This window comes from Mytilus californianus, unplaced genomic scaffold (genome assembly GCF_021869535.1).
Source record: "Mytilus californianus isolate M0D057914Y unplaced genomic scaffold, xbMytCali1.0.p SCAF_19, whole genome shotgun sequence".
NCBI lineage: Eukaryota > Metazoa > Mollusca > Bivalvia > Mytilida > Mytilidae > Mytilus > Mytilus californianus.
The window spans coordinates 5135470-5147653 of NW_026262667.1; the positions used below are offsets into that span (position 1 = coordinate 5135470).

Sequence of the window (12184 nt, forward strand, 5' to 3'; positions counted from 1 at the left end):
ATTTATTGTAAGTGATAAACAACCAGTTACTTAAATCCATTATTGAGCATTTGTGTTTAGAGACCTCTTTATGTTTTCTCTCTATTTATACTTATATGTCCTCTTGTTGAAATTTTATTATTTTCCACAGAATAAAACCGCTAATTCATGGCTCTATTGCTTTATATGTTAAATTCTGTCCATATTTCATAGCCATTTCGTCTTTGGTTCAATTAAAGTGACAGTCATTTCAAGTTAAAACAATACCTTAGCCTTGCTTGTGCTGAAAAATTCAACATACCTTTATTTATATATAAGAGAGCACTGGTTCCAGAAATTTCAGAAGTGCAAAAACAGGTACTTATGTGTTCTTCCTGACCTTATTTTAGAGCTAAATAGGTATTTTATAGGTTTATTTGTACTTTAAATATAGAAAGTGGTTGCACGACAATGATTAAATTCTATTTTGAAAACATAAATGAAATATTAAACAAACAAAGTGTGATATCAAATATATATATTTATTTCAATTTCTGATAATAAATAAATTAGTGGTATTTTATGGATGAAAAAAATAAGTATGACAAATTCCTCTAACATTAAACAAATTTTTATAACCAGTACAAGATGTTTTGCGATAAGCAAAAAACACTAGATGTATTTTGAAAGAGCTATCAAAAAAAGTTCTATTCCAAAACAATATTAATGTCTAATGTAAAAAAATATAAGCCATATCAATATGTCGCAAAATTAAACCAAATAAACAATTATAAAAAGATAAACAGCAACAAATAAAATCCTCTAACAATTTAACAAGCAAGAATAACCCCTTTAATAAGGGGAAACAAAATATAATAGTTTAATCACAGACTGTTTATAATAGAAAATTATTTATGATCCTCTAATTTCTTCACTTTGTAGTTTTATTTTATTCTTCAGTGATAAAATTAGTTCTTTTCTATCTTTTGGAGGAGTTGCAAAATACTGTTTTTGGTCATCAGAGTATTTTTCAACAGTTTCTGTTAAATCTCTGTAAGTCCAGTCTTGCCAACTATAGTTAAACCTTTCCAAAAGTTCTATTCTCTTTTCACAAGTTGGAATGACATCTATTGGGTTTTCTTGAATGAGACTTGGGCATTCAATGTTTTTAAATATAAGAACACCTCGTAGAGCAAACCAGCCTCCATATTGTGGATGAATACAAACTCCACACATCTTCTGTAATAACAAAAAATAAGTTGGTTTGAAAATAAACATCAATCTAGACCAAAAGTATGCAAACTTAAAGGAATTGTAATTCTTTAATCCTATTTTTATTGAAGAATTTAACTATAAATCTACAACTCTATATATAGTAAATTGCCTATGTTTATTTTGATTTGATTCACATTGTAGAACATCAATTTTGAATTAAAATGGATAGTATTTGAACTAAGATACTTTGGGGTTATTTCTTAAAAGTTTTTTTTTATCTTGAATAGCCAATTATAAAAGAAATTTAACCTGTTAGGCCTTCACCAGTTTAAGCTGTTAAGCCTTCATCAGTTTTAGCTGTTAGGCCTGCACCATTTAAAAATTGTGTTACTGTACATCTATTCAAAATTGCAGTTTGCTTGACACAACCAACCAGTTAAATCAGTAAAAGGTCTTTGGCAATTGTAACTGCACACAACATACATAGGTTTTGAAACTTGACGAAGACCATACCATGAAGATTTAATAACTTTTCAGTTAACGTTTAAAAAGATAATATAGGCCACTGATGAATTATGTTATATTTATATCCTACCCAATATCTGATACTTCCAGAAAAACATAAGTATCGGTATCTATTCCTTACTTTGAACATTTAACTGATGCCATCTTATATCAAGAACAATAACTCTGGTAAACGCTGTGTATTGAATATACACAATCATTACATGACATCGCACAACCAGTTGAACTCTTTAAAATCAATAGAAGGTAGGATATAAAAGATTACCTTTTTTGTGTCCCATGGATCTTCAGAAACATCTGATCTTTGATAAAAATAAGCTGCACCAGACACATGGGCTACAGTCTGTACCAAAACTTTTGGTCTGTGGTTTGGATGAAGCTCATAGTCATGTATTGACTCTATGTTATAATCTGGAAATTTCTGTAAAAAATAAGTGAAAACAAATATAATGAAAAATAAGATTAACTTTATCTTATTAACAACAATAGCCTTTATTTAAACAGAACATACGGGTACACAAACAATTTAATAAAAATAAAATTAGTTTTGTTTGATATTGTTCCAAATGTAACCCTTTAACAGTAAGGTAAAACAGTTTCTTACATCTTGAATGAGTTCTTACAACTTATTTATGGATTACTATTTGTTTTAAACTATTATATAACTGTACAGTTATTATTAGCATAGATGACTTTTTGAGGTGTTTATTTGTCATTGGATTGCTGTCGTATTGTTGCTCATCCATTTCAAAATAAAACTGCTTTTCCTTGTGTAATTGGTTCAATTGTCAAAAAAAAATTGTATTTACAAGTGCAGACGTTAAACAGTTTCCCAAATGTTCAAATTTATTGAATAAATAAAACAACAAGAATTACTGATATCTTTGATACTAAAACGATTTATATCAATAACATAGGGGACAAATACAAACAGTTTATGTCAATAACATAGGAGACAAATACTAACAGACAACTAGAACAACAAAGACAACCCCAACCTTACATGTATACAACAGCTTTTTGGTGGACGTAGTATCACCCACAGTAGAACAACAAAGACAACCCCAACCTTACATGTATGCAACAGCTTTTTGGTAGATGTAGTATCACCCACAGTAGAACAACAAAGACAACCCCAACCTTACATGTACACAACAGCTTTTTGGTGGATGTAGTATCGCCCACAGTAGAACAACAAAGACAACCCCAACCTTACATGTATGCAACAACTTTTTGGTGGATGTAGTAATGCCAACAGTAGAACAACAAAGACAACCCCAACCTTATATGTATGCAGCAGCTTTTTGGTGGATGTAGTATCGCCAACAGTAGGACAACAAAGTCAACCCCAACCTTACATGTATACAACAACTTTTTGGTGGATGTAGTATCACCAACAGTAGGACAACAAAGACAACCCCAACCTTACATGTATGCAACAGCTTTTTGGTGGATGTAGTATCACCCACAGTAGAACAACAAAGACAACCCCAACCTTACATGTATGCAACAGCTTTTTATTACAGGTAATAACTTTGACAGTGCACATAAATTTTAATCATGCTGATTGTTCATATTGTTGTTACGCAAAATAAAAGCAGAAGTTTTAAGTATATATAATTAACCTGTTTAATTTGTTGAAAATAGTGAGCGACACACTGATCCAATGGATCTTTGACACCAGTACATTCTTGTCTACAGATGAATGGTAAGAAAGCATTCTCAAACATTGAAGGGGTACTAATGATCAGATAACCAATTGTATCATAGGTCTCTGGTAGTATAAATCTTTTATCCACTTTGTCATTGTACCATCCAATCTGAAAATACAGTATATATAGAAGATATATATAGATTTATAGATTAATTTATTGATTTGTATATATAATAGAATATTATTGTATTGGGATGATATCACATTTAATGCATACATGTCCATTTTTCATCTTCTTACACTCTTGATATTCATGATAATAAAATTGTTGGTGTCAGGTGGGTGTTTACCTACTAACCCATTATCTGAGGGATCTACCATAGACGTCAAACATTTCAAACCTCCAAAGTGTTTTTTTTCCTTTTTAAAATATTATTCTAGTATTAGTTTTGATATAAAACTCATTTTGTGCTGTTTTTATTTGACTTTTAATATTACTTTTTATCTTGCTTTTTAGCAGTTTATCCTCCAATGCTCAAAGTATGAAATTAAAACATTAGCTTACATGGTACTCATGGCCCTTCATACTTCCCTTTAAGAAAACTTAGGGTTTGTATGAAAGCATAATAGCAGGACAATTTTGTCACATTCTGAGACAAAAGCAATACAATAATGCCAAACACAAAGGGATGATGATTACGGTCAGACATTCTAATAAATGTCTCATTAAAGACGGTCACTTTTTACATTGAATTCAGTCGGAATGTGGAAAACAGTGGTGAAAGATACCAAAAGGGACATTCGAGGTCATAAGTCGAAAATAAACTGACAACGCCATGGCAAAAAAAGAAAAAGACCAAAAGAGAAACAACAGTAAAAAAAAAAACACAACATAAAAATTATAGACGAAAAGTGGATCATTTGTATATTTAGAAAAATAAATGTGGATAGTGTCCACATGTGGACACAGATTATGCCCCCGCTTGCATATCATATAGTTATAAAGGGAAATAACTGAAGAACGGTAAAAGTGACGCTACCCAAATTTTAACTTGATCTGAGTTTTGTGGTAATAAGCATTGTGTGTAAGTCTCATAACATTTGGTTGAGGCTAACTTCAGTAGAGAACAGAAACTAAAAATTCAGCAATTTTTCTATTTGTAAACATGCATAACTCTGGAACGGTTGTGTATAAGTTTTATAACATTTGGTTGAGACAAACTAGAGAACGGAAACGAAAAATTCAGCAATTTTTATGTTTATAAAGGGACATAACTCAAGAATGGTAAAAGTGTCGCCACCAAATTTTGTACTTAATCTGTATTATGTAGTAATAAGCATTGTGTATAAGTTTCATAACATTTGGTTGATGCAAACCAAAGTTAGAAAACGGAAACAAAAAATTTGTACTTGATCTTAGTTTTGTGGTAATGAATATTGTGTATAGGTTTCATAATGTTTGGTTGGGGCAAACTTAAGTTACAGAATATGGAAACTAAAAATTTGGCAATCTTTCGACTTATAAAGGGGCATAACTCAATAATGGTTAAAGTGACATTGCCCAAATTCAACTTGATCTGTGTTTTATCAGTGGAAGTCAAAATTAAACATTGCATTGTATAAAGCATTGATTGTAGTTGATTCAACTATAATCATGGCCAAAGGAAGATAACTGTGGTCAAAGATCTTACAAATCTATTGCGCAATACTGTGCAATCGAAGATTTCTTCTTGAAACTTCAAAAATTCGAAATTTGAAAAATTTTGAAAAAAAAATATGAATCCTTTAAAAAAATTGTAAACAAAAAATCCCCCCCAATTTATTGAAACCCCCTTGGAGCAATAACCCCAAAACTCAATCTCAGCCTTTCCTTTGTAGTATGGAATCTTGTAGTATAATTTCAGAGAGATCCATACACTTAAACACAAGTTATTGTCTCGAAACTAGAAAAATGCTTCTTTTTGGCCCCTAATTCATACATGTTTGGGACAATTAACCCCAAACTCAATCCCAGCCTTCCCTTTGTTATATGGAACCTTGCATTTGTGGTACAATGTCTGAGAGATCCATACACTTACACACAAGTTATTGTCCAGAAAGTAGAAAAATGCTTGTTTTTGGCCCCTTTTTGGCCCTTAATTCCTAAACTGTTTGCCCCATAACCCATAAAATTAATCCCAACCTTCTACTTGTGGTATTAAACATTGTGGTACAATTTCAGAGCAATTGAAATACTTATATACAAGTTATTGTCCTGAAACTAGATAAATGCTTGTTTTGGGCCCTTAATTCCTAAACGGTTGGGACCATCATCCCTAAAATCAATCCCAACCTTCCTTTTGTGGTATTGAACCTTCTAAAAAAATTTCATAGAGATCCATTTACTTAAACTAAAGTTATTGTCCGGAAACAAATATGTCTTCGGACGACGACGCGGACATCATACCATTATACGATCCCAAAAAATGTTTGCAGTGGTATAAAAATTACTTGATATTTAGAAGAAACTAAACATTTTGCAATTTTTCCATTTATAAAGGGGCATAACTCTAGAACGGTTAAAGTGACGCCACCAAAATAAATTTAAACTTGATCTGTGTTTTGTGGTAATAAGCATTGTGTATAAATTTCATAACATTTGGTTGAGGCAAACTTAAGTTAGAGAAAGGAAACTAAAAATTTTGAAATTTTTCCATTTATAAAGGGCATAACTCTAGAACGGTTAGAGTGACCCTACCAAAATTCAAACTTGATCTGTTTTTGGTGGTAATCAGCATTGTGTATAAGTTTCATAACATTTGGTTGAGGCAAACTTAAGTTAGAGAACGGAAACTAAAAATTTTGCAATTTTTCCATTTATAAAGGGGCATAACTCTAGAACGGTTAAAGTGATGCCACCAAAATTCAAAATTGATCTGTGTTTTGTGGTAATTAGCATTGTGTATAAGTTTCATAACATTTGGTTGAGGCAAATTCAAGTTAGAGAACGGAAACCAATTTTGGGACGTATGTACAGACGGACAAGGGTAAAACTTAATGCCCCCTCCGCTACAGCGGGGGCATAAAAACTGGATTGTTTACAGTTACACAGAATGAGTCATCTAAATATCTTATATATGTCTGGATTAAAAAAACAAATATCTACATATATCAATAAGTGTTGATTCATTGGGTTTTTCTGAAGTTTAGCTATGGAAAATAGGGTGAAGTGTTCACATATGAAGATTTTCTGGAGATATAATTTCACCCTAGGAGTAAATATTAAGCGAGAATTTACATCCAACTAGAGGTGTGGTAAAGTGGCATTTTAGAATATTTTTATGCCCCCGCAGTAGCAGAGGGGGCATTAAGTGTTACCCATGTCTGTCCGTCCTGAACGTCCCAAAAATGGTTCCGTTATCTTACTTTAGTTTGCCTCAACCAAATATCATAAAACTTATACACAATGCATTTTACCACAAAACACAGATCAAGTTCGAAATTGGGTGGCGTCACGTTTACCGTTCATGATTTGTTCCCCATTATAAACATAATAAAATGCTCCGCTGGGCGCAGCTTGATACGACCGCAGAGGTCAAACCCTGAACAGTTGGGGCAAGTATGGACACAACATTCAAGCTTGATACAGCTCTGAATTTGGATTGTGATTAAATATTTGACACAGCATAGGTTTCTGACACAGAATGAATGTGGTCTAAGAACTTAAAATTTTTTAATTTACCTATTATGGTCCAATATCCAAAATCTAAATACATGGTTAGATTCAGCATATCAAAGAATTCAAATTTTGATGAAATCAAACAAAGTTTAATTTTGGACCCTTTTGACCTCAATGTGGACCAATTTGATAACGGGGCCCAAAAATCAAAATACATGGTTAGATTCAGCATATCAAAGAACCCCATATATTCAAGTTTTGTTGAAATCAAACAAAGTTTAATTTTAGACCCCAACTTGGACCAACTTGAAAACTGGGCCCATAATCAAAAATCTAAACACATGTTTAGATTCAGTATATCAAAGAACCCCAAGAATTAAATTTTTGTTAAAATCAAACTAAGTTTAATTTTGGACCCTTTGGACCTTAATGTAGACCAATTTAAAAAACAGGACCCAAAATTAAAAATCTAAATACAAGGTTAGATTTGGCATATCAAGGAACCCCAATAATTCAATTTTTGATGAAATCAAACAAAGTTTAATTTGGACCCTTTTGACCTCAATATGAACCAATTTGATAGCGGGGCCCACAAATAAAAAATCTAAATACATGGTTAGATTCAGCATATCAAAGAACCCCATATATTCAATTTTTGTTGAAATCAAACAAAGTTTAATTTTGGACCCCAATTTGGACCAACTTGAAAACTGGGCCCAAAATCAAAAATTTAAATACATGTTTAGATTCAGCATATCAAAGAACCCCATATATTCAATTTTTGTTAAAATCAAACTAAGTTTAATTTTGGACCCTTTGGACCTTAATGTAAACCAATTTGAAAACTGGACCCAAAATTAAAAATCTAAATACACGGTTTGATTCGGCATAACAAAGAAACAAATGTGGTCAAAGATTTTACAAATCTAATGCGCCATACTGTGCAATTAAAGATTACTTCTTGAAATTTTTCAATATTTGAAATTTGAAAAAAAAATAATATTTGAAGAATAATTCTTTTTAATTTCTGAGATCTGAAATGAGAAAAAATTGACCCCCCCACAATTTCTTTTTACCCCCCCCCCCCTTCCCCCAAAAAAATTCTTTCCCTCAAGATATGGTCATAATCTCAATTCAAATTTCCAATGGAGTTTGCAACCATAATTACCCATTTAAATTTACCATAGTGCTAACTTAATCTATTTTATAATCGAATTTATAATATGGTGTCAAATCTTTCATATGGATTTTTTTGTAAAAAAAAAGATGCAACATTTGCAGATATTTTTACTGGTCTTCCTTTATAAATATGCATTTCTTTAAACATAATTTAAAAGCAGTGTAAGGGAAGTAATCAAAACGTTTTATTTGGATTACCTCCCTTACACTGCTTTTAAATTGTCTTAATTGTTCATTAACCATTACTTTATGCATAATTTAAAAGCAGTGTAAGGGAGGTAATTCAAATGATATATTTCATTTATCTCCCTTACACTGCTTTAAATTATGTTTTGTACTAAAGTATTTGTCCATTAACCAGGACAACCTTGTTTTCCCCCTTTTTTGCCCCTAATTCCTTAACAGTTTGAGCCATAACCCCCCAAAGCAAATCCTAACCATCCCTTTGTGGTATGGAAACTTGTGGTATAATTTCAGAGAGATCCATACACTGTTCGACAAGTTATTGTCTGGAAACTAGAAAATGCTTAATTTTGCCCCTTTTTGGCCCCTAATTCCTTAACTGCTGGTACCATAACTCTAAAAATCAATCCCAACCTTCCTTTTGTGGTATTTAACCTTATGGTAAAATTTCATAGAGATCCATTCACTTAAACTAAAGTTATAGTGCGAAAACCAATGTGTCTTCGGACGACGACGACGACAACAAGCCAACGTCATACCAATATACGACCGCAAAAATTTTTTTTTTTAAAAATTGCCACATCTGTAGTTTTCGTTCTCTAACTTTAGTTTGCCACAACCAAATATTATAAAACTTATACACAATGCATATTACTACAAAACACAGATCAAGTTCCAAATTGGGTGGCGTTACTTTTAGTGTTCATGAGTTATGCCCTTTTATAAACATAAAAATTGCTAAATCTGTCGTTTCCGTTCTCTAACTTTAGTTTGCCTCAACCAAATGTTATGAATTTTATGCTTATAATCACAAAACAGTCTTAACTACCTGAATCCTATATCTGTATGTGGAAGTTGACTCATGTGTTTTTACAAGCGGGAGCATCTGTGGCCTATAGACATATTCTCCATTTATTTATTTTGTATGTTAGTTTGATATTTCTAAATTTTTGTCCCCAGTGCAACGTGTTGCAGGGGACATAGAAATACCAGGCGTCCGTCCGTCCATCCAGTCTTGTAAGCACTCTCACATGTCAATTCTTGCCAGATTTTTATAAAACAATTATCGTAGGTTTAAAACAGCAATGTCTCAGACGAGTTCGAAAATCAGTGCCTACCAACTGTTTTTTAAAGAGTTATGCCCCTTTGAAACATAAATTGTATGGAAAATTGCATCGTTCATGTCGTTAGTGCTGTCATGTGTACAATTCTTGCCAGATTTTTATGAAACTTATATTGTAGGTTTATATCAGCAATGTCTGGGACGAGTTTGAAAATCAGTGCCGATCAAGTATTCTAAAAAGAGTTATGCCCTTTGGAAACAATAATTATATGGAAAATTGAATTGTTAGCGCTCTCATGTGTACAATTCTTGCCAGATTTTTATGAAACTTATATTGTAGGTTTATATCAGCAATGTCTCAGACAAGTTTGAAAATCAGTGCTAATCCACTATTTTTAAAAGAGTTATGCCCCTTGGAAATATAAATACATTGTAATATGGAAATTTTCATTGTAAGTGCTCTCACATGTTCAATTTGTCAGATTTTTATCAAATTTATTTCAAAGGTATATAACAGCAATGTCTTGGACAAGTTCGTAAATCAGTGCCGATCAAATATTTTTAATGAGTTTCCCTTGGAAATATTAAATATATCTCAAGTCAAATTGCTCTGAAGTCTTCAACTCTCTAGTAAGATAACTTTAAAAAGAACAAACACATTTTTTTTTAGGTATTGCCCTTGGACAGAACAGATGAAATATATATGTGTAATGCAGGGGACATTGTAAATCTGTTCTTTTATTGAGCTAACTTTATTATTTCAGAAGATATAGTTATTCTACTGTAGTATTATATTTATATCCTTAAGTTATATTCATAAAACAATAGAATTGGAGATCAAATTCTCCAAACTTAATGAAATTATATATTATTCTTTTATTATTGAAATGCTCGGAAAAGTAAACAGTTTCCTTGTTTATAGTTGTTAACATTATATTCTAAAGCTATATACCGTAGTTATTTAATTAGATTACATCAATTAATATAATGTATTGCTATTACAGGGTAATATATTGGATTAAGATAAATACTACAAAATAAAGAATCCGTAACCTTGAGACTGTGTATACTGCCCGAAACAACACTACAGAGGTCTTTTATCTTTTATACTGATTCAAATAAATCATTTTAAAAATGTAGATTTATCTCCCTTAGTCAGTCAGATTTTTTTAACATATATATTAAGAAAGTCAAATTTTCTTCTTTCCTTGAGATTCTTTTGATTACATTGACCACTCTATTGGATTTTATTTTTTAATTTTCAGTCTATAATATGTTTAAATACTATTCATAAAAGTATATTTTATGAAAAATGAAAAAAAATATGCATATTTACAGGAGCGTAGGAATGCCCTTTAATGTCAGGCGTCATACTATCATTTTCGGCTACTGTTAGCATCAAATTGGTTAAAATTTTATCGTGCTTCGTCAAAATATCCTTAGCGTGATTCGTCAGAGGCCTCAAAGAATGAGCCGTTTCCATTATTTTTGGAAAGAATTTAATGAGATTCGTCAAAATCAGTCGTTTATTTTACAGTCATAAAGAAAGTGTTTATTTTATTGTCATGCACCAAAAATTACCGTTAACGTCATTTGGCCATATTTTTTATCGTTATTCGTCATGAAGGTACCCCCATTACTACCCTCATACAGGGCTTTGGGGAATAACTTTATAATATCTTACACAGATACTAATATCTGTTTAGTAAGGTTCCTGAGAAGAAAGTGTCAGTGGGTGTCTCAAAAAAAAGGTTAACAAACCAGAAATTTCTTTTTTTTTATTAAAGAAATGTTTTAAAAATGGTCCTATTAAAATTATTTGACAATTTGAGGGGTTTTAAAATATATGATGCTTGTACAAATGTAATTATTTTTTGAAGAAGCAAGAGGAAAGATTATTTAAACCTTGAAAAGGAATTATAAATCTGTCAAATTTACTTTAATATTCAAGCAAATATTATGCAACTTGCATCTTAAAGTAAATAAAAGACACGTGTAAATCTAAAAAAAACAACCTCCCTATTTATAAAAGGGACATCTATCATATCATTAGGGTAAACACGACCTGAAGGCTGATAATGAGATACAATTTTCCAACGATACGCTTCCATAAAATTATTTATTACAAAATTCCTGTATATTTCTCAATAATTTTGGTACGTGACATTACCTTGAATGGTTTAACTTCAAATCCTGTGCAATCCAGTTCATTCGAAATAGATTCTGTTAATTTACTCAGCTCAGAAATGTCCATGATTTTGTTTTTACCGGTCATACTGCTCCAGCTGGGAGTCAGTTTCTTTTTTAAGTCTTACAGCAGGAAATCCTGAAACAAGATTATTTGGTAATAGACTGGATTAAGAGTCATGAATCTAACTAATTACAACATAACAACATGAGACAACGACGGTCTGCGGTAAATAAGTAAATATTTTTTCCGAGAGGGAGCAAAGTTAGCAACAATAAAGGTATGTTTGATCTTTCCTGGGATCACATAAAAAAACAATCTACCCCCCCCCCCCCCATTTCTCCTGAACAAAACGGAATTTAAAATAACAAAACTAGAAACACCCAAAATTAAAACAACTCTATAGCAGAGACATATAAAAATATTATATGTCTCTGTCTATGGCAATTAAAGTACAAATTTTACCTACAACAGTGGCGGATCGAGAACTTTTTGTAAGGTGGGGCACTGACTAACCTAAGGGGGGCCCGCTCCAGTCATGCATCAGTGATTCTCTATATA

At 31.7% G+C, this 12184-nt stretch overlaps 1 protein-coding gene across 1 annotated transcript; it reads right to left on the reverse strand.

Annotated features, from left to right (window-relative positions):
- Window positions 1–486: 486 nt before the first annotated feature.
- On the reverse strand, window positions 487–11813 carry LOC127727128 (cyanocobalamin reductase / alkylcobalamin dealkylase-like). Its single transcript, XM_052234570.1, has 4 exons — window positions 11606–11813; window positions 3324–3518; window positions 1964–2119; window positions 487–1197 (listed from the first exon to the last, which is right to left on the reverse strand). The coding sequence occupies exons 1-4, from the start codon at window positions 11708–11710 to the stop codon at window positions 871–873; spliced, it is 783 nt and encodes a 260-aa protein (XP_052090530.1). The 5' UTR covers window positions 11711–11813; the 3' UTR covers window positions 487–870.
- Between the last annotated feature and the right edge of the window lie 371 nt (window positions 11814–12184).

Excerpts from the sequence above, each read along its gene's own strand:
- LOC127727128 (XM_052234570.1), bottom strand. The coding sequence starts at position 11,710 with ATGACCGGTAAAAACAAAATCATGGACATTTCTGAGCTGAGTAAATTA. Across the intron at positions 2,120-3,323 it reads ATTTTCAACAAATTAAACAG|AAATTTCCAGATTATAACAT; the intron begins GTTAATTATATA and ends TATTTTTTACAG. Across the intron at positions 1,198-1,963 it reads ATCCATGGGACACAAAAAAG|AAGATGTGTGGAGTTTGTAT; the intron begins GTAATCTTTTAT and ends TTGTTATTACAG.